Raw genomic sequence first — 22,309 nt, 5'->3', positions numbered from 1 at the left:
AATTTGGAATATCTTTTCCCTAAATACAGTACTTAAAGTCTTGGACACTCAATAGAGTCTCTATACTTCACTAAAGTCTTCATAAAATGTTAATTCCTCATAGAATTCCTCATTTTAAACTCTTCTGTGAGACCTAAAACCAACACTCCGTAAACAAGACACGCAACATTGTAAGTACACACAACAAATCCAAAAAAGAAAATTCAAATAGAATAAACCCCCAAAGGTTTGTGCAAATTATGTTCAATCCAGTTCAGTCTATCGTCTCTCTGATCCGAGCTCTAAAGTTTCAGCCGGGCTTGTGGGTGGAAAGCCTTGATCCTGACCTGCCCCCGCCTCCACATTCTCCCCTCCGTTGCCAGTCTCCCTCCTCCTCCCCCTCTCTCCTGCGTTCTGTTCCTTGTCCTCTGATTATTCTCTGCCCGGTGACTCACTGATGTGATCATTCATTTATTCATTCATATACTCATTCACTGGGAAAATATTTGAGAGACTGATCACAACTGATCTCACTGATTCATCTCCTCTTTATTTTTACCCTTTTGCCAAAAGCTTTTTTGGTCTTGAATTCACTTCTTAGTTTATATCTCAGCTTTCACCTACCTTCTTCAAATCTCTTCTGTCCTCCACAAGATTTTTTCCTTTTATGAAATAAAAGATGATTTTTGCTTTGAAAGGACTTTATTATGTCTCTTTTTCACAAAAGCATCAGATTCTCAAAGTCTCCATTCAAATTAAAAAAAAAAAAGTGAGAAGTGAATAGTGACATTCTTCAGCTCACCTAGGGTTTCGATTTAATTTCAGGCTAAAACTGTATGAAAACCTGTTAAGATCAGTTAGTACAAAAGGAATACTTTTTGAAACCTCTTTTGAAATAGAAAATAACATGGTAAGATGCTTTTTTTATATTTCAATAAGCAAGTGAGATGAGCTGATCCATACAGTGTATAAAAACAAGAATACTTCTGTAGCTTTCTCAGGAAAAAAGGTAAATAAAAAGACCTTGAGCTTGGTTAGTTCAAGGAAGAAAGTGACATAGATGAGCGATAATATGCTGTGTCTTCTGAGCAATACTACAAAAATGCATGCGTGCTTATCTACTTAGTATTTATTTTTTACCAACACTGTTAAGTTAATTTTACTGAACAAGAGAAAATATCAAGATCAAAGAAACCGAAGGGGGAATATGCTATCATTTCTATGTGAAGATCGAGTTCTACAGGCACAACAAGCAAGAAAAATAAAAAGAGAATCATTCTCCTTTTTTCTGAAAGGAAAACCTAATCTTCAGTTAATATGTTAGGTTTGAAAATTCCTCACCATTGGGGAGTCACTTCTATCCCTGACATTTTTTAATGCATTTTTCTGTGTTTTCTATTACTGTAGAAATGTCACCCTATTCCATTAAACAGCTCTCTGGAAACCCAGTTACACACTGGATCTTTTCTTCAAGTCGAATAAACCCCAGCTGATTAAACTTTATGTGATATGTACCGTTTTCTTTGCTGCTGCTTATTTTCAGAGCTTAAGACTATGTTATGTTCTCTAATGTAATATTGTTTTTAACTAAAACTAAATTTCAATAAGTCATTTTCTAAGAGAGCTCTTGGGCCATTTTTAACATGCACATATATCCTGATAGTTCCAAAGCACTAATTTGGGACAGCAAATCCACCAGTGCCCAGAGCACCGCGACACAGGAGGTACTGAGGAAGGCTGCAGAAACCAAGGCAGGACATTGTGCTAATTCATTTCACAGTAAATGAATGAATTCTAAGATTCAAACCTTAGGAATCAAATATCTTGAATATATCAGTCACAAACAGAACTTCACTGTAGGTAACCTAGAGAAAAATGAACATCTGTGTTTAGAACTTTTCGTATTCACAAAAATTCTGATTTTTAAAATTCTCTTCTTCAGAGACATCCAGCCTTTCCCTAACATCCACGTTCAACCCTAGCAAATGTTCCTCAACCTTGGTTGCAAATTAGTATTATCTGTGGAGCCTTAAAATATATATATGTCGGTATCTAGACCCCACTCAGTCTAATTAATTAGATTAGAGAATTTATTTAGACAAAGTTTTTTATTAGAATTTACTAGGAATTGAGACAAACTGTAGTAGGCTTATTCTTTTTTTTTTTAAATCAACTTCCCAGGTTTTTTTTTAAGATTTATTTATTTGACATATGGCACAAGGCTGAGGGCAAGAGAGAGAGAGAGGGAAGCAGGCTGTGAGTAGGATGCGGGACTCGATTCTCTGAGATCATGACCTGACCAAAGCGGCAACCCACTGAGCCACCAGCCCCCTGTAGTAGGGCTTATTTCCATTGGCATCAGCCCAGTTCATGTCTATGAGAGAAAGTGCTACCCTGGCTTCATTTTAAGTAGATGTGAAAACCTGACATATAGATAAACTTCTCAAGCCATAAAAATCAATTTTTTAAAAAATTGTTCTCTTTCAAAAATCCTTTTCTATGATAGTGGCCAAGCCACTTAATTATCTAGGAAGGTTTGAAAAATGCAGAGAGGTTGACAACAGGTGGATTGAATCATATGAAACCTCTGATATGTAACCTTGTTCACACTGTACCTTAGTAATTTTTCATGGCTCAGCATAGTAAATAACTACTTATTCCATTTTAACTCATAATCTGTATTCTTTTGAAGAATCTCTTCTGTGTTATAAAATATCACTTATTACAGGGAATGTACTAGATTTCTAAGAAAAGATTTTAATTAAAAACAAAATTTAACAAAATTGTAATTTTAGGAATGACATCTCTACTGTATGCTGTTCTTTTTAAACTAAACTAAATGCTGTTTTATGTGTGTTCTGTCATCTCAGTCAAGGAGCCAAGGCTAAGACAGAAGAAAAAGACCCCAAGAAGTTAAAAAAGCAGGAAAAAGAAGAGAAAGACTTCAGGAAAAAATTTAAAGTATGTCATATTTAAATATCAGACAAAGTTCAAAGTGCTAATGAAAAAAAAAACGATTTTTAAGTACCAAAATGCACATATTAAAAGTGTAATTATCCATTATCAGTTATCCATCCTAACTCCTTTATTTTCTATATAATTTTCTTTACATTTGTATCTATTCCTTTAACAAATTAAGCAAGCTCTCTTGCATGCATAATATATATACTGCAATAATCATTTAAACTTAGCTGTTCTTTGAACTTTAATAATAAGATAATCTAAAAATAGAATGGATTTAAAAATATATATGTGTATATGTACCAATACATATACATACACGGGAAAATTATTCAGCTATGAAAAAGAAGGAAATCTTGCCACTTGTGACAACATGAGTGGCCCCTGAGGGTATTATGCTAAGTGAAGTAAGTCAAATTGAGGAAGACGAATATTCTATAATATCACCTATATGTGGAATCTTAAAAAGCCAAGCTCACAGAAGCAAAGTAAAATGAGAGTTACCAGAGGCTGGAGTGGGGGACATGGAGATGTTGGTCAAAGGTACAAACTTCCAGTTATAAGATGAAAAAGCTTTAGGGGTCTGATGTACAGCATGGTCATTATGGTTAGCAATATTCTAATTAATATATACTTGAAAGTCATAAAGAGAGTAAATCTTAAATGTTCTCACCACAAAAAAGAAGTGGAAATTATGTGAGGTGTTGGAGGTGTTAGCTAAAGATTTGATGGTAATCATTTTGTAATATATGGGTATATCAAATCAACACATGGACACCTTAAATTTTAAAAAAACATTTTTAATTTTTAAAATTGTGATTGTATTAGGTCGGTGAGATTATGAATGGTTTTGCCTCACAATTTTTTCTTTAATGTTTTTACATTTTTTTTTTAAACAAGGAACTATTCATGGAGCAAAGGCTTTCTTAGTAAATCTGTCACTCAGGGAATTAATTTAATAGTATACATCAATCAATCAATCAATCATATGTTTTTCTTTATTTTTCCAGTATGATGGCGAAATTAGAGTCCTGTATTCGACCAAAGTTGCACCTTCCTTTACTTCCAAAAGGTGGGGCACCAGAGATCTGCAGGTGAAGCCTGGTGAATCTCTTGAAGTTATACAAAGCACTGATGATACAAAAGTTCTCTGCAGAAATGAAGAAGGAAAATGTAAGTCACTCCTTCCTTTTCGTCATCCCCGGTCGCCCCTGTTTTATTAACCTTGTTTTGTTTATGCTTTATGAATTGTGACATACATTAAGAAACTAGAGATCGTGCTTCATGGAAATCAATGTTATTTTATTTGAGTCCCTTTTCATCTCCCACCTGCTGTATTTGGCACTGTGGTGCCAAGTTCATGCCAAATTTGTACTTCTCAAAATGCCAATCCACAGACCACCAGCATCAGAAAACCCTTTGTGTATTAAAATCACAGTTGCCTGGACCCGCCCTGAGCATGCTGAGTCATGAGTTCTGGGGAGCCAGACAGAATCTGTGACCCTCACTTCTTCTCTGGCTTATTCTTGGGTACACCAGAGGGAGAAGCAGTGTGCTGAAGGAGTGAGTGGCTCTGGCTCGGGTCTGGTTTTGAGATTATATAGCGCACGGCACATCTAGAATTTCCAGTCTTCCTACCTTGCAGACTGACTTGTTTTCAGTTCATACTCGGATACGCTTCATACACTGTAGTCTTCCTAATGAATATAAGAGAGTCTCCTGTCTTCTTTGATTTTGTGGGCTATTGAAACAGACAGAGGGACATCTTTTCCCTTTTGAAAAGGAAGCTTATTTCACTTAAAGACCAGGGAAGGGTAATTCAAAAGTATGCTTCCTCTATTTATTTTTTAATTTAATTTAATTCCAATTTAATTCCAGTGTTGTTAATGTGCAGTGTTACATTAGTTCCAGGTTGTAAAATATAGGGAGTCGCCACTCGCTACACCCCCACACCCCCCAGGATACACCCCAAGTGCATGCCTTCTTACCACGTCATATTCCATGGGTTTACAAGAGAGTCCCTGTCTCTTTGACTTTATCAGCTATTATAACCCACAGATGGAAATGTTCTTGTCAGGTTTTAAAAGGAAGCTTATTTTACTTAAAGTCCAAGGAAGAGCCATTCAAAATTACATGTCCTTTATTTAAAAGCAAAGACTCAGTGTGGCTGCCCCCCTATCAGCTTGGTTAGTCTGTGTGGAAAACATGAACTCTGAGTCGAATTTTAATGACAGGAAGGTGACTCAGGGACAGGAACTGAAATGGGAGTTTTAAGAATAAAACCGGTGACTCAAGGTTGGGGAAATGGATCTAAAGTTATCATGGAGGAGGTGTGGTTGGCTTTTAAAAGGAGAAAATGAAATGTGGGTACAAAGGATAAAAGACACGAGTGGTGTAGTATTAAGGCTCAAAGGTCACAGTAGCTAATGTGTAAACAGTGCTCCAGCAGACAAAGAAAGCCCCCGTTCAGACTAGCAGATGTGAGGATGTACCCCAAGGAATAGCTTTACATGCAGAAGAACTCCATGCATTAAAAGGTCATCAAAAATATTAAAAAGTTTAAAAATTCAAAAAGTTTTAAATAGGTTATGATTAATATACCAGATTGAATATTTACACAAGGACTATGATAATAATGTGAAGAAATTCTCATGGCACGATAATAAGAGAAATAAGAAACCTGCTTCATGTGGGATAGGATTTATAGCCCTGGTTAAAAAAAAAATTATACAAATAAGAAACTAAGGGACACCGCTGATAGCGGCTGATTGAGGTGATGAGCCTAAATGAACCTGTTTTCTTTCCTCTGGTTTCCAAATTATATCACATTTCTGACAAGAGAGAATTGTCCGAGGACTTGCCCTGTGGCCCTTTCTCTGGGGCACAAGCTTCAGACCTATCTTGTCATGCTGTCCTGAGAGTCTTATCTTTTGCAACCAATCCCATGTAAAGTCATGCCTCACAACTCCAACATACACACCCATCGCAGGGGAATCTTGTACAAAGTGCCGATTCTCATTCAGCGGGTCTGAGGTGAGGTATAACGTTCTGCATTTTCCCAAGCTGCCAGGGAATGGATACTGCTGGAGCAATGAACATACTCTTGTGTAACAAGGGTCCAAATGGCTTCATCAACAACCTGTATGGATATAGATGAGCAGGAAGAAGCAGCTCCAAAAACGGAAATGTGGAGGAGACTTATCTTTCTAGAAGCCAGAGACTCTTAAGCATGAGACAAACAGGAACTACTCAGGGATGATTCCGTAATATGCTATCATTTCCTACTTGGACATCAGTAATTCTGAATACTCTTATGAATACTGGAGGGCTCCTGCCCTCTTAGAATTTATCATCTCTTGAAACTGAGAAGGGCAAACGTGTAAAATGCTGATTGGTCACAAGCAAAGGCTTCATGTAACTTCTATCATTTTTTTGTGGTGCAACACCAATGCACTTTACAATTCCCAAGCTCACAGATAACTAATTCACGTCATAGGTGGTTTGGAGACCATCTCAAACAGAATGGAAACCTGATGATTCTATCAGCAGTGCTTGTGTAACTGTTGTTTTTTATTTAAAGACTCTTTGGACTGGGCTTTGTCTCAGCTTCTGCATTTAGGGAGTGATTCTGGGAATCTTATGAGCAAATGGAAAAGGAGACAGGAAAGGAAAGGCAGTCAACAAAGCCTTGTTATGGAAAAAGTTGCCACTTAGGTAATTGCAGCTTATACCAGCTGAGAACTCAGAGTGGCAGTGTTATCACATCCAATGAGAAACAAATTGGGGTATTGTTACACCAACGCCTGTCCATGCGGATTTGAAGTCTACTCCTGGGCAGGGGGCGAGCCATTTGGGATACTGAGCAAGGTGATGAAGAGCTCTGGAAGCCAGAGAAAATTGATCAGTTTAAAAAAAAAAAAATTTCAAGTGTTGTCCTTTGGAAGTTGGGTGAACCAAAAGGCACTGACATGTAGGGGTGGAGGTCTATGGGAAGACCACCTAGAGCATCTGCTGTTGCCTTTCATGTTGAGCTTTATTCCAAAATGTAATTATCATGTCTGCTTTATTTCACTTTTATTTTGCCAAATAGCCTGCTTTTCTTAATTTTTCTAAACCTCCTGCTTATTCCTTTCTTGAACTGGACCCTTGGCATTCTTAGTTTCCCTAATCTCTGATCCATTACTCAGGTGACTTCGATAGGATTTGGGAGGATTGTTGTGTGCATTTAACCCTCTTGAATCTAGATTTTTGCAATAGCCTTTCAAATGATATGTCTACCTTACCCTTGTTCTCAGCCAATCTACCTGCCACACTGTTACTCAACTATTATTTTTTAAAAACACAAATATTGGGCGCCTGGGTGGCTCAGTGGGTTAAGCCACTGCCTTCGGCTCAGGTCATGATCTCAGGGTCCTGGAATCGAGTCCCGCATCGGGCTCTCTGCTCAGCAGGGAGTCTGCTTCCTCCTCTCTCTCTCTCTGCCTGCCTCTCTGTCTACTTGTGATCTTTCTCTGTCAAATAAATAAATAAAATCTTTTTAAAAATAAATAAATAAATAAATAAAAACACAAATATTATCTCTAGGCTATTATATAAAACCCTATAGATTTAGCCTCAAACCCATCAATTATCCTATGGGCAACCACCACTCCAAAATATATACTACTGACTTGTCATTCCCTGAGTAAATTATGCTATTTCATCCTTCTATGCTGTTTTATTCTACTTCTAATGCCCATAATTGTCTAGTAAAAAACAATCCAGTTGGGACGCCTGGGTGGCTCAGTTGGTTGGACGACTGCCTTCAGCTCAGGTCATGATCCCGGAGTCCCGGGATTGAGTCCCGCATTGGGCTCCCAGCTCCTTGGGGAGTCTGCTTCTCCCTCTGACCTTCTCCTTGCTCATGCTCTCTCTCACTCTCTCTCTCTCAAATAAATAAATAAAATCTTAAAAAAAAAAAATCCAGTTGTCATCTAAAATTAGAAACACACCCATTCCCTACTCCCCAGTCACCCATCACAATTTATCTCTCAGGCCACACCATGCTACTACTTTTGTCCTTCTAATTGTCCTTCCTGTTTTATCAATTATTCGTATTAGACCCTGAGCTGGAGAGTAAATTCACTGAAATGTTGTCAACATTGTACTGCCAATCCTCCCACGGTACCTGGCACCTTGTTCGGGGCTTACTGAATTGAATGTAACAATTTGGAGATTGCAGTTGGAGAACCAGATGAAAGTCTGATATATAGACATGCATAAGAAGAAGTCTGCAGAGGAGTTTAACTTGTTAGGAGACAGAAGTTCTCTGTCTTGGTGTTAGTGATGTGGTTTGCTTGTGTATCATGTAGGAGGCTTTAAATCTTTCAGTTCCTTATTTCTACATCTGTATAGCTGTGAAGGCATTTGTGACCCAACACCATCGTAACCTTAACATCTTCCTTACTTTCCATTCATTAATCCATCAAAGAAAAGAAAGCATAGTTTATAAACTTAATTTGGAATGGTAGAAATTAGAAGAGAAAGTATTAACAACAATCTCTTCCCATTATGGAGTTGAGTACAAGCCACCCTTACAAGCATTATCACATTTGATCAATTATCCCACTGGCTTGTGGAAACACATATCGAAGAGGCATTGAAATCTTAAGTATGTATTTCTGGCACATTCCCAAATGTTTAGAATTTCTCTTTAATATTTGAGCGTATTCCACAACTCAATGTCTCATAAGCTATATGTTTCCCCACCTCCTGTAGGAAAATTTTCACAAAAAGTGTGGAAGGAGACATGAACTGAATTATATATGGTTAAAATGTTCTCTATTTTCTTTGGGCATCAAGGAAAGGGAATTTCAAATATAGTTTGGATTTTCTCAAATCCAATTTATCATTTCTTTGCTTAAATAATTCTGTTTTCAATTTTAAAACAGCAGATGCTCACTGAAGAAAATTTTCTAAATTCAGAAACTTCAAAGTCCCTGGATTTGAAGCCCTAGAAATCAGGAGAGAGGGACAGAGAGAAAGAAGACAAGGAGAGAGAACATTTTTATAACACGAGGCTAATAATTTATATTTAGTTTTATACACTGTGTTTTATTTTTTTCTTTCTATAATATTATGAGCATGTCCCTTTGATGTCAGGCATTGTTTCACTTGCATGGGTAAGTCTGTGCAACATGATATTATTGTTTTTAACTGCATGAGGCCAAATTGAGTAAACTGAACTTCATTTCTGGACTTAGCTCACAACAAATGAAATAATAAAGAAATAACAAAAGTTGTCATTTTTATTAAGAAATTTGAAAATATCACAACAAAGATATTTTCCACTTTTCCAAAGATGATTTTTGTGTTTCCTTCATAATTTTGTATTCATGACTCCCTTCTTTTTTTTTTTTTTTTTTTAATTTTTTATTTTTTATAAACATATATTTTTATCCCCAGGGGTACAGGTCTGTGAATCACCAGGTTTACACACTTCACAGCACTCACCAAATCACATACCCTCCCCAATGTCCATAATCCCACCCCCTTCTCCCAAACCCCCTCCCCCCGGCAACCCTCAGTTTGTTTTGTGAGATTAAGAGTCACTTATGGTTTGTCTCCCTCCCTTCTTAAGGGTCAGTTAGTACTAAGAACTGGCACACGTGGGGGTTGGGTGTTACTTTCTTAATTAGCTCTATCCCACCACATATTTAAAAACACTTGTTTCAAGCCACTTTGTTCTGCTGTATGAATATGAAGTTTCCAAATAATCGTTTCATATTAGGTGTGAGAACCCCTTATGAGTCAGCACCCACAGTAAACATGGTGCCCATTCTACATAGCATGGGGCCACAATGACTTTTTTGCTTATTTCATTGTATTTTTCATTAATACTCCTTATGATGGATATACATGGAACACTGAAGCAAAGAGATCATTTTTCTACTGCAAAAAATGGGGGTGCCTGGGTGGCTTAGTGGGTTAAAGCCTCTGTCTTCTGCTCAGGTCATGATCCCAGGGTCCTGGGATCAAGCATGGGGCTCTCTGCTCAGCAGGGAGCCTGCTTCCTCCTCTCTCTCTGCCTGCCTCTCTGCCTCCTTGTGATCTCTGTCTGTCAAATAAATAAATAAAATCTTTAAAAAAAATGTTATTTCTAGGAACTATAAGGGAAAGATCATAGAAAATATAAAAATTCATAGTGGGTCACTTTTTTCAACACTGTCATGAATCAATCATGCTTTTAATCAAATGAAGTTTTAGAGATTTTTAAAGGTACTAGACAGTGAAACCCAGGCTGTATTAAAAGTCATTAATCCTAGGGCGCCTGGGTAGCTCAGTGGATTAAGCCTCTGCCTTTGGCTCAGGTCATGATCTCAGGGTCCTGGGATCGAGTCCCGTATCGGGCTCTCTGCTCAGCATGGAGCCTGCTTCCCCCTCTCTCTTTGCCTACCTCTCTGCCCTACCTGTGATCTCTCTCTCTGTCAAATAAATAAATATAAATCTTTTTTTAAAAGTCATTAATGCTGTAAAAATGCTATATAATAATAATTTTATAGCTAATGAGTCCCAAATTATAACATCATTTCAGGAAATTAATATAAAGCAGTACAGTACCATCCCACACTGCATCTCCTTGATACATTTTCCTTAAGTAATATTCATAATCATTCATATTTATGTAGCTCAGACACAGAAGCAACAGTCACAGCAGAGCATTCAATGGAAAGAAAAGCCATTCCTTAGAGCTCTGGAACAACCAAGACATAGGAGGAAATGTAATAGGGGTTTGAGAACCTAAAAAATATTTTTATAATTAATTTTGTGAAGACAGGTTATTAAGCTGTTTATCATAGTTATTAACTTCGGTCATGTAAACGACTGTTTAATGCTTAATTACTACAGACAGTTCTTTATCCAGGTCTACACAATTTTAGCATACACGAGTTCTTAAAAGATTACCTAAAAGCAAAGGAAAATAAAAACCTTTAATTTCCAAAAATGGTGATTATATTCTCTTTGTTTTGTTCTTTATTTCTTTAAATTTCCTAAACACTTTCTTTAAAAAAGAACAAAACAGGAATATATTTGATACTGTTGTAAGTCCAGTCTCTGGCAATAGCTTTAATTTTGTATGTATTTCTCTAATTTTGTATCTTCTAATATTAGTTCAGAGACATTCCAAAGCCTGAACAGCTCACAGAGATTTCCTTCACTGTCAAAAGCTTCAGCTCCTCCATGTCATTACTTTTAAATTATTAACTTAAACATGAATATCTCATGGGAACACTTATTATTGTATTCTTTTATTTTCCAATTTGTTTTAAGAAAAAAAATGTAAAAAAAAAAAAGTAACAAAAGCAGAGCCACCGTTTCTAACTAATAGAAACAAAAAGTTTGGACTATTACTGTCTATAGAGAAATGTTCACATTTTATTTTAGCTCCAAACACCAGGACAGGTAAAGATAGATTTCAGTTATTGGGACCATGACATGAAATTCACAGTTCGTTCTGAAAACTTGTTATCTGCATAGATTTTTCTCTTTTGAGAGACACACATAGAATTGAATTTTTTAGAGATGAGCTTATCCCCCTTTAAAAATTATGTTAAATTATGATATATACCTTAAATTTTTTAGAAGTCTGTTAACATGAAATGAATAAAAGAACTGTAGTATCAAAGGCAACCAAGGATATTAACTTTAGATGTTCTTACAGTAATAATTTTTGCTACTTTTGCCTTAACTGAAATAAAAAAGGAAGGTATAACAAGATCTAACTTCTCAGAGTCTGAGAAAAATATTACATTTTTGTGCTTTTATCATTTTGACACATGCTTCATTATTTCCATACTACAGGAATTCAGAGATAACTTTCAGTTTCCTTTTCCAAATAGGATTCTAATAAAATTTTCATTGAAAAGGGGTGAATTTCTTGATAAAATATTTCAGTGGAGGTTTTTTTTTCACTCTGGAATATTTCAAGGGAAAGTTCATTTTCTTAAGTTTCAATCTAGAGTTTCATTTGTATGATCCCACTTTTTTAAAAAAATGTTTTTGAATGTTAAATCAATGGCAATATGACATCATTCTGTTTATGTTAATATCATCTGTATTACTCTTTGCTATGTTTATAATTTTTTACACATTTACCCTAATAAAAATTAGATCTAAAGTGGACCAAGCTCAATAGATTGACTCTGAAAGAATTTAGAGGCTGTATTGACAAGGCAATGAAAGCTACTAATCTCAAGCATATAGTAGAGTTTAGGTGCTAACACAAAACTAATAATTCCAAAGACTAGTAATATTAATTAAATGTCAACAGAAATTTTCTCAAAAAAAAAAAATAGTCTGGGGGCGCCTGGGTGGCTCAGTGGGTTAGGCCGCTGCCTTCGGCTCAGGTCGTGATCTCAGGGTCCTGGGATCGAGTCCCGCATGGGGCTCTCTGCTCAGCAGGGAGCCTGCTTCCCTCTCTCTCTCTCTCTGCCTGCCTCTCCATCTACTGTCAAATAAATAAATAAAATCTTAAAAAAAAATAGTCTGTATCTTTTCTTAGGATTGTTTTGCATAATAGGGGCAAAGATAAGGTGCTTAAAAAAAACTTTGCTTTTTTTGCATAAAGTATGGTCTACTTCCTACTTAACAGGAGAATCACTAGAATGCCTGCTGTGTGTTCTTCTAATAATGATTTGTATCATGAAAGATGAAAATGCACATGTCGACACTCTGTCAAATGGCAAAAGCAGTATGGAAGACCTTCCACGCTGAACTTGAGAACTATTTTGAGACCATTTAGAATGCATACTCCCCCAAGGAATTGCAAGATTGCTGATCTGCAAGGGGAGTTGAACAATTTCGACTCTATTCAATATAATAACATTTTAAAACTTAAGTCTTTGATCTGATGGTATTTGAAATACCTACATACAAACTATTTTTCTATTTAGAGAAACTATAAATTCTTCCTAGGACAGGGTCACATGGGTAACACTATGAAGAAATAGAGTAGAATTTGGAAAAGCCCTGTGCTACTACATGCAGTAGCTTGGAGAAGAAGATAAATTGTTTATCTTTAAGGGGAAAGCTCATAAATGGAGGAAAAGAGACTTGTAGGAGAGAGAGAGAAAAAAATAGAAAAGGAAAAGAAAGGGGAGAAAAGTGGACATGAATAAGAAAAATAGGTCGTATTTGGAAATAGAGTTATTCAGTATACTATATCACATTATATCAAAGCACATTACATTAGATATTCAATTCTATTTCACTTTCTTAAAAGAAACAGTAAAGATTATTCAAATCTGTACTATTAATAAAATTTCCTTTCTTTTTTTTTTTTCATAGATGGTTATGTCCTTCGGAGTTACTTGGTGGACAAGTAAGTTCATTTTCTTCTACTAATAATAAAGAGTATTATGTAATCCTTTAAGAAAGATTCCTAATATCATCTAAATAATATAATCTACTAAACTGTCATAAATAAATTTGAAAACAATTGCTATACTAATATCAGTGTGGTACTAACCATCATAAAGTTAAGGTTTTCATAAAGTGTCACTCTTAAATAAACAAGAACTCTTCTCGTTCGTGAGTATACAGTTCATAGTCATAAACATTCATTTGAGACAGACATAGCAAAATTGGAGACAGGGGAGAACCACTAACACTTTCATTAAAATGTTGCCTTTCACTTACTGATAAATGCGGTTGGTTGAATTGAATTAATCAGGGACCGATTAATGTCTACACAGTAGGTACTAATGTCACTTGTTAGTAATTTGACCCCAACTGAGGGCTTTTCTTTATTAGGCATAGTAGAGTATTAAGTTGCCCTTTGGTAGCATGCCAGAATAAAGATTGTCATCAATGATTCTCCTATTCTTATGAATAAGACGTTGTCACAGTCTGGTACTAGTGTTCTATGAGAGTTCCCCTCGGACATTATAAGATTCTGTTCCAAGTATATCAGTGCACAAAGTGAACTCCATTATCAGGTGCATATGCCAACATAAAGATTTACAGAATTCTGCATAATAAAAAAATCAAGGAAGATTCACAAACCGCATCCATGAAAAACCTGACACCCATCAGAAAGAGACATATCAATGCTAATGCTTTGTCAGGAAACTAGTAAAGAGTGAAAAGAAAAATAATTAGAATACTTTTCTTTTTCTCAGAGCATTAATCACAATGGTAGGCAAGCACTTCTCTATTTTATGAAAGATACTAATTTCAAGGAACAACTATGTGGCAAGTAATCTTCATCAGCGATTATTAGAGGATGAGGAAGAGAGAAGTTAGAGAGTATAGTCTAAGTAATTATTGGTTCACCATCTGTTGAAGTGATTACTTAGCAAGTGTTTATTGAATAGATGATAGGAAAATCTGTCCTTTTTGCATTCGTATCAGATTTCCATTAGCTAAGGATTCCCTTAATCTCAGAGAAAGGATCCAAACAGAAGACAGAGGAAGCCTACAGCATCTGCCATAGTTGGCAGCAACTGGGAGGGCTTGCTGCTGTTTCCATGACAAAAGCAGAGATAGTACAGGGACCAAAAGTGAGTCTGGTCAAGGTGACAGTCACCTTACATTTCTGAACTTTGAAACTGTGTTCTACATTTCAAGCCTATATTTGCATTTACAATACTTCCTATTTTAATTACTTGTATATCTTTCTCTCCTCCATTAGATTATAAGATTCTTGAAATTGAAGCTTGCATTTTACCCATGTTTATATCTCCTCGTACATAGGAAGGACTTATTAGGTGTATAGAACAGAATATTTTACAAAGATTTGGGACCAAGTACAACCAAAATGTGTAAAAGTAGCCAGAACTATTATTATGCATCAGCCTATAACCATAAATATTTTTAGAATTATATAACATAAGAATCACCATGCTAATCATATCTTGGCTACTCATTTTGAAACTAATATTTATGTATTTTATAATTAATATTTATAAATTATTAGAAATGCAAAAATGATGCACTCATTTTTTAGGTCAAAATTATTCTATTTCTTTTTTTTATATTATTCTCAGAGAATTAGGTTAAATGAATGAAAGATGGTGTAGATGAATACAAAATTTCTTCCCACTTATAAATTCACATTTAACTTCTCACCTTTAAATGTTTAATTATGTCATATAAGATCATATTACTAACTTTTTAATCTAGAGATTGCCTTAATGTTAAGAACATATTTTCTTTTAAAAAAATTATTTTCTACATTTACAGTGATGGAGAGATCTACGATGACATTGCTGATGGTAAGTCCCACATGGCACCCACCATTGAGAACAATAACAGTGAATTTATTGTTCTTATAAATACTAAAAATAGCTTGCTGGATTAATTAGAGCTTTTCAATCTGATCAGAATTTGAATCACTTGAAAATGTTAGGAAAGGTAAATGCTCTGGTATAATTTAAGAAATTATTTTTGCACACGACCGGAAATCAAGGAAGAATCTTGTTTATTTTCTCTGAAAACAAAAGTATGAAAATAATGTGAACTTTTTATTTTACCATTAATCTTAATACAAATAACTTTCATCCTTTAAAATATGTATACTTGACCTACTAATTGGTCAAATAACTTTCATCCTTTAAAATATGTATACTTGACCAATTAGTAGGTTAATTCATAACCTGTAATACTAATATTCTTTTAGCATCACATATTTATAAATTACAATCTTTAAAAAATTAATCTCAACTGAAGTGATGCATAGAATTACTCATGTGGCCTTTTAGTTTCCTTTTAAACTTATGATTCTTACTGATATTTAACAACTTCAATCTCATTTAGAAAACTACCAAAAAATACATTTAATTAAGTGCCAGATAAAATAATTCTGAGTCTCATTTTGATAAAAAATAAATCTGTCCAGGGCATCTGGGTGGCTCATTTGGTTAAGAGACTCCCGTAGGCTTAGGTCATGATCTTGAAATCCTAGGATCCAGTCCCACATGGGGGTCCCTGCTTGGGGGCAGGGGTTGGGGGGCAGTCTACTTCTCCCTCTGACCCTCCCCCATCTCCTGCTCTCTCTCTCTTCCTCTCTCAAATAAATAAATAAAAACTTAAAAAAAAAAAAGAATAAATCTGTCCAGAACTTTGTTAGAATTATATACTGAACAATGTAAAGTAAATCCATATATGGTCTTCCATGTAACTACTTTTCACAAAATGAGCCAATTCTACCTTTTTCTACATTTTTTTTTAACCCTAAACTAGGTGAGTGTGAATTACCCACATTTCTAGCCTTGGAAAGCTTAGAAGGTATGTGTTTTGTATAACTCTATTGAAATTTGTTTTTTTTTTTTTTCAGGTTGCATCTATGACAATGACTAGGTCTCAGCCTTGTTCATTCCGCTCTGTTCATTTGATACCAAAATGAAGTCTGAATTTTAATTGACATGGGATTGGATATCATAGAAAATGGATGCATGCAACTACCTATTACCATTCGCTATAAAACTCTGATTAAGAAGTTTTAAAACTGTGGACTAGAAAATGATCTTAACATCTTGAGAGACTGCATCAATGAGCTGTAAGAATTATGAAATATTCCATTTCTGGTTCAGCTACAGTTATGAAGGAACTTCTTGTAGACCATCAGGAGACAACCTCCCCTCTCTAAAAAGAAAGAAAAAATTAGGAAGAAATGACTGTGTTGTCTAAAGAAATATGAGGAGGAAGAATAAAGAAATATAAGGAAGAAAATATTAAAACATTCCACAAGATAGAAAACTATCGTTTGAACCTCTAATTGTGATTGTCTCTTATAGTCTTTATTCAAATCCTCTATCTTTAAAAGGGCACAACTGTCTCCTCTCTTGCTGGTGGGATCAATGTTCTAAAAATTACAGTGGCAGCAGAGTTTGTGTATAAAGATTGTCCCTGTTTGTTAATTGTAAATATATGTTAATTATTTGATGAGAATGTATGCATTTTAGTACACACACTTCAGATTAAAACTGTAGAAGAGTCAAAAATCGGTTTTCTTTTTGCAGACTCATCCACTAACAGTCGAATTATGTGCTCTGTTTAAAGTACTGTTGGAACTAGAGTAGATAGGAATGAGGTCTACCCTAAAATTATGAAGAATGGAAGATGGACTTTGAAATTAATTAGGCTTTAATGGCACCTCTTCACTATGAAGACTCTTTTGAAAGTTTTTGCTCTTCAATTACTTCTGTGGAATTTTTTTTAAACCACTTTACTGGAAAGTTGGCCTAGTGTTTGGACTAGAATGTTTCCTACTCATACATACTCTTTCCCAAAGCACCTCCAAACAAAATATGAAGCATTTGGAATTAAGAACACTAAACAAAATGCTACAAAATGCAAGACTCCTAACACCCAAGAAAATAGCATGTTAGGTAATTTTTTCTCAACTTCCAAAATCGGCAAATCCTAAAGCTGGCTCTACTACCAACGAACCATGATATGATATTTGGTGAACTAGTTTCCTCATCTGCAAATTACAGGATTAGATGAAATCAGTTTTTCCCAAAAATTTTATGACCAGTTACCTCAAACTTTTATAATCCTCCCCAACCCCAAATCCTGTATTTCAGAAGCCTTTGTGTATTTTTAAAACTCATTGATTAAATAATGATTAATGTATTTTCTGTATTTTAATATTTCAAAGTCTCATTGGAGCTTCTGAAGAGTGGCCCCACTGAATTGAAATCATTTCAAATCATTGTAACCTCAGCCTTCATATGGGTAATTTCCATATGGGGTGTTAAATTTTGAAAATAGATCAGAAAGAAAGACAAATAGAAAGACAGGATGGAAGGAAGGAAGGAAGGAAGGAAAGAAAAAAAGGAAGGAAGGAAGGAAGAAAGAGAGAGAAAGGATATAAAGAGAAAGAAATAAAGAGCCTTCAACCTTTATTGTTCAATTTATAGAGTCAGCAAGTCTGAAGCTCCACATTAGAAATCAATGATGTCCAAGTCCCCCTCCAATTATGAAATACTTTGATGTCTACTTTTTGATAGGATAAACCAGTATATGCTCAGTATATGATGAAATTATTTTAATAGATAAATTACATGGTTCAAAAGTGTTTTTGTTTTTATTAAATTTGGCAGCAAATATACATAATACACTGACAGTATATCTCCAGTTATTTTTTTCTCATTGAAAATAACATAAATTCAATATAATATCAGTTTTTGAAATTCCAAATTAAACCAGGAAACTATATTAGAGTTTTGGGTTATACACCAAGAAACAGACACATACAATGCCTACAAAAGAGATATATAATAGATAATCATCTTAATATAAAAGGCATATTTGACATGTTAATTTTAATATATTAAGTATTATTTCTGCTGTAGTTTAATGTATAGAATTTTGTCATGTGAGAAGAGCTACAAATAAATAATATCTTTAGCAGATAACTTTGCTGCCTACTTCATCAAGGAATTGAGGTCCTCAACCTTTCTCTCCCATAATTTGATACCACATCTACAGTCTTTAAGCCCAATCATTTCTGTTTTTGCTTCATCCTCAGAGGATGGAGTACCTCCTGTTTAAGACTAAACCTTCCAGTAGTGTGCCTGATGCTTTTCTTCCGATTTTGAATGAAATTGAAAAAACCAAGCACAAGTCCCTTCAACTTCCAACAATGTTCAACCTCAACCCATGTTCAGACATTATCCCAGGGAATAAGATACCACTCCTCAAAGCCATAACCTTTATCCAGTTTCTTCTTTCTTTCTCTGAAGTCTTCTTCCTTCACAGTTAACTAATTCTCTCTCACTCACAAAGACCCTGCCCAACTTTTCCTCCTTTCTCTTCCTCTCTTCCTCTTCTTTAACTTCTTCCATTGTGCAGACTTCCTCCTCTGGACTTACAAACATACTGAAGTTCTTCTCATTCAAAAAAACAAGAGAAAACCTTGCCTTGAATCCAAACATCTCTACATCAACTACAACCAATTTCTTTTCTTTTTCTTTTTTTTAAGATTGTATTCATTTATTTTCCCAGACAGAGACCCAAAGTAGGCAGAGAGGCAGAGAGAGAGAGGGGGAAGCAGGCTCCCTGCTGAGCCGAGAGCCCCATGTGGGGCTTGATCCCAGGACCTGAGATCATGCATGACCTGAGCCAAAGGCAGAGGCTTAACCCACTGAGCCACCCGGGTGCCCCCCAGTTTCTATCTTCTATCTTTCTTTTCTCATCCCATTGTCTGAAAACGGTAGGGTGCATTTGACAACCAGGAGAATACTAGCCTCACAGACCCCCAGCTTTGGGAGGTTTAACTCACCAAAGGTCCTGCCTTCTACACTCTGAAACCCATTTCCACAGCTGTGCCAACACCAGGCTTCCCACAGACTGCTCCCAGCCAATGACCAAGCATGGCAGTCCTGTTCTTGAAAGGTAAAGAAGCCCTCAGGTGGCAGCTGTGGTTTGAAATCTCTCCAACTACCTAGCAGAAACTTCCTTAACCTGCATAGTACTCTGAGATGCCTCTTCCCAACATTCCTCCCTCCCCTCTTCATTAGGGTCCGACTCCCCTTGCTCTCTGACGGCTCCTCCGACTTTCCCTGGCTCCCTCCTCATTTCCTCTCACGCACACATTTTTCCACTTTTTTGCAACATCAGCCACTTCCGATGGGAAATCAGATGAAGCACGGACCACCCTATAGCTCTCCACCTTGCCAATAACAAGGGGTATTTTTGTGGGGGTGAGTGATGGACAAACCTCAGTTATTGTCTAGGACAGCCAGATTGCATTTATGTTAGAAATGCCAAATGCCCCCAAAAGGTCTAGCAGGAAAAGGTCTAGCAGGAATAGGATCCTAAAAAACTAAGGCTGCTGCACACGAACTACTCAGCATCTGATGGGAGGCAAATACCATGGCCTGGAATAGAAATTTAAAGTCAAATCATGGTTGGGAATTTGCCCAGCTGAGAATAATATTCAATAGCTAATACAAGGCTATTTGTGGACAGGTTCTTAGTAGCAAAGAAGACGGAAATACCTCCTGTCGCCACCTTATCTCAGTTCTTAGAAACAAATGTTTGAAATGATGTAATATTTTTCAAAAACTTCAGTTAAGTTGATGAAGAATTATATTCAGGCATGTGAACTATCTCTTCCCTTTCAAACTCATGACCTTACACATGCCGTCAGATATGGAAGCTTGACTCTCCATCACCTCCCTGGGAGTGGTACTAGAGGTAAGATTTTTTAAGGTAGGATGAAATTTGGATTATTGTTCTTTAATTAATATGATATGCATGTTAGAGCTTTGCCCTATATGGGAGAAGCTGTGTTAAGAAAGAAACTGAAATGCTGTTGCCACCCACATGCCCCAGGGGACCGGAGGTTTGTGTTTTTTGTGGTTTTTTAATTTTTGTTTTTGTGTTGTTCTGTTTTTGGTTTCTTGTCTTTAGTATGTATAGATCTAAAAGAGGTGCAGTAAGGTATCATGGTTACTAACCTCCAAGATCTAAATAAGAGTACGGGACTAGAAAACCAAAACCACAAGGTATTAAAAATTTTTGTGCGTTTGTCTAGAAGAGAAACAACAGAAAAAAATCTCTCCTATTGGTAACATAACTGTAGAAATAGACATACTTAGGAGGTATCTTAAGTTGGGTCCTCCCAAAAGCCGAGCTTGAGACTGGAATTCTTGTGTGAGGGATATGTTGAAGGGGCTCTGCAGGGAAAAAAAAAAAATCTGCAAGAATGAGGAAGCAGGATAGTACAAGGCAAGAAATTGGGCTAAGATGCGGATCTATCTGCAGCCCATGCTTAGCCTGATTTCAGAACAAAAAGTTGGAGCAAGAGGGGCTCCATCGAATTACCCCATCCCCCGAAGGCAAACGATGTTATGAGCACAGCGTGTTAAATGCAACTGATGAATTACTGAACACTACATCTGAAATTAATGATGTACTATGTTTTCTAACTGACTTTAATTTTTTAAAAAAAATATTGAATTAGAAAGAAAGCAAATGATCAGTTGAGGACTAAATCTGGGAGCTGAAAATTATCCTAAGATTCTATTGCGACAAAATTTTGGACTAAGAGACGAATATTTCTGTTTTTTAAATGTTCCTAAAACAAGATACATCACTATTGGGGAAAAAGAAAAAGAAGGAGGAGTGGGAGAAGGGAGAAGGGAGAAGGAAGAAGGGCTCCATTGAGTCAGTTGCCCTGAGGCAAGGGAGCTGGGCTTTGTATCTTTTCATCAGCAGTCACGGGCTACCAGATGCTTCCTCCCCCAATCTCAGTCTCCTTGTGTCTGCCTGTGCCTCTCTGGGCTGAGAGAAATTCTCTGAAGGTGCAGCTGTGACTTTCAGCAACCAGTCCTTACAACAGCTGAGGGATGGGTGCACCTGCCTGTAAAAGTTACCAAGGGTAGATCAGAAATAAATTTCCTGCAGAAATAGTGGGCTCTCTCATCAAATAGGAAGGGACATAAACACTTGTATTTTATGGACCAAACATTAAAGATGGCCTTCCTCACATCATTAAGGGGTTGTCCCGGCTTGTCAAGGTCCTGTAAGCGTCCCGAATCATTTCAGCGTCAATGTCACCTAAGTCACCAAATTTTACACTGACAAGTACATTGAGAGGCCGTTGAAAGATGAATGTTCATTATAAGTCTATTTGTTATTATTCTATGTATCTCACTCATGTATTCAAAAGGTAAAATCATCCAATCTCAGTATTTGAGTCAATTCCATATATGTGCTGCCTTGTCACTGTCATTCTCACCATCCATCAGCATCTGTTGAGCACCTACTATATGCTAGACACTGTGCTAAGTGCTATGAACCTTTTTCTATTTAAACCCTCTGTCAACTCTATCAAGTCAGGCTCAAAGGAAATGAGACTTAGATGTGCATATGCTTTACTCAAGTTTCATGAACATGTTCAAGGTCTTATTATTGTGATGTCCTGTTTTCTAGGTGTATGATACACACTTCTCCCACTCCCGAGTAATAATAATAATGATAATGAAAACAGTGAGATACAAAGAAGCCAGGATTTAGGAAAATTGTTGGTTCTTTTTCATTACCATGTTGATGACATGCCTAAGTGTTAGTATTGACTAAGGTACAGAACCCAGTTTCAAGAGAGAGACTTATAAGACTAAAAGATATATTTAATTAATGTTAAATTTAGAGAATATGAGCTGTGAAGTCTATCATAACTTCAGGGAGAAAATGGTAACAATGTATCAATGATTGACCCTTTAACTAGCATACCAGAAGTTACATATTCACAGTGGTATCATCCTTCAAACTAGTCAATTATAAGTCTCTACACTTATTTCACTGGTTTGCAGGGGATAGGATTTATTATTATTCCAGAAAAAAAGGAATTCCACTTTCAAGTTTGCCTTTAGTACTT

At 36.1% G+C, this 22,309-nt stretch overlaps 1 protein-coding gene across 3 annotated transcripts in view; it reads left to right on the top strand.

Annotated features, from left to right (window-relative positions):
- Positions 1-17,556, top strand: part of FYB1 (FYN binding protein 1) — a 149,931-nt gene extending 132,375 nt beyond the window's left edge. For all 3 annotated transcript variants that reach the window (XM_013051694.2, XM_004737977.3, XM_013051690.2), the window contains 5 exons: positions 2,850-2,940; positions 3,951-4,113; positions 13,267-13,300; positions 15,163-15,194; positions 16,256-17,556. In XM_013051694.2, the coding sequence (XP_012907148.1) occupies positions 2,850-2,940; positions 3,951-4,113; positions 13,267-13,300; positions 15,163-15,194; positions 16,256-16,278 (343 nt within the window). In that variant the 3' untranslated portion in view covers positions 16,279-17,556. The remainder of the gene's footprint in view (positions 1-2,849; positions 2,941-3,950; positions 4,114-13,266; positions 13,301-15,162; positions 15,195-16,255) is intronic.
- Positions 17,557-22,309: the final 4,753 nt, after the last annotated feature.

The sequence above is a fragment of the Mustela putorius genome, unplaced genomic scaffold (assembly GCF_011764305.1).
Source record: "Mustela putorius furo isolate JIRA1106 unplaced genomic scaffold, ASM1176430v1.1 tig00000407_pilon_pilon_pilon, whole genome shotgun sequence".
Taxonomy (NCBI): domain Eukaryota; kingdom Metazoa; phylum Chordata; class Mammalia; order Carnivora; family Mustelidae; genus Mustela; species Mustela putorius.
Note: the sequence above shows the minus strand (reverse complement) of the source record. Positions and strands in the feature narration are given on the sequence as shown.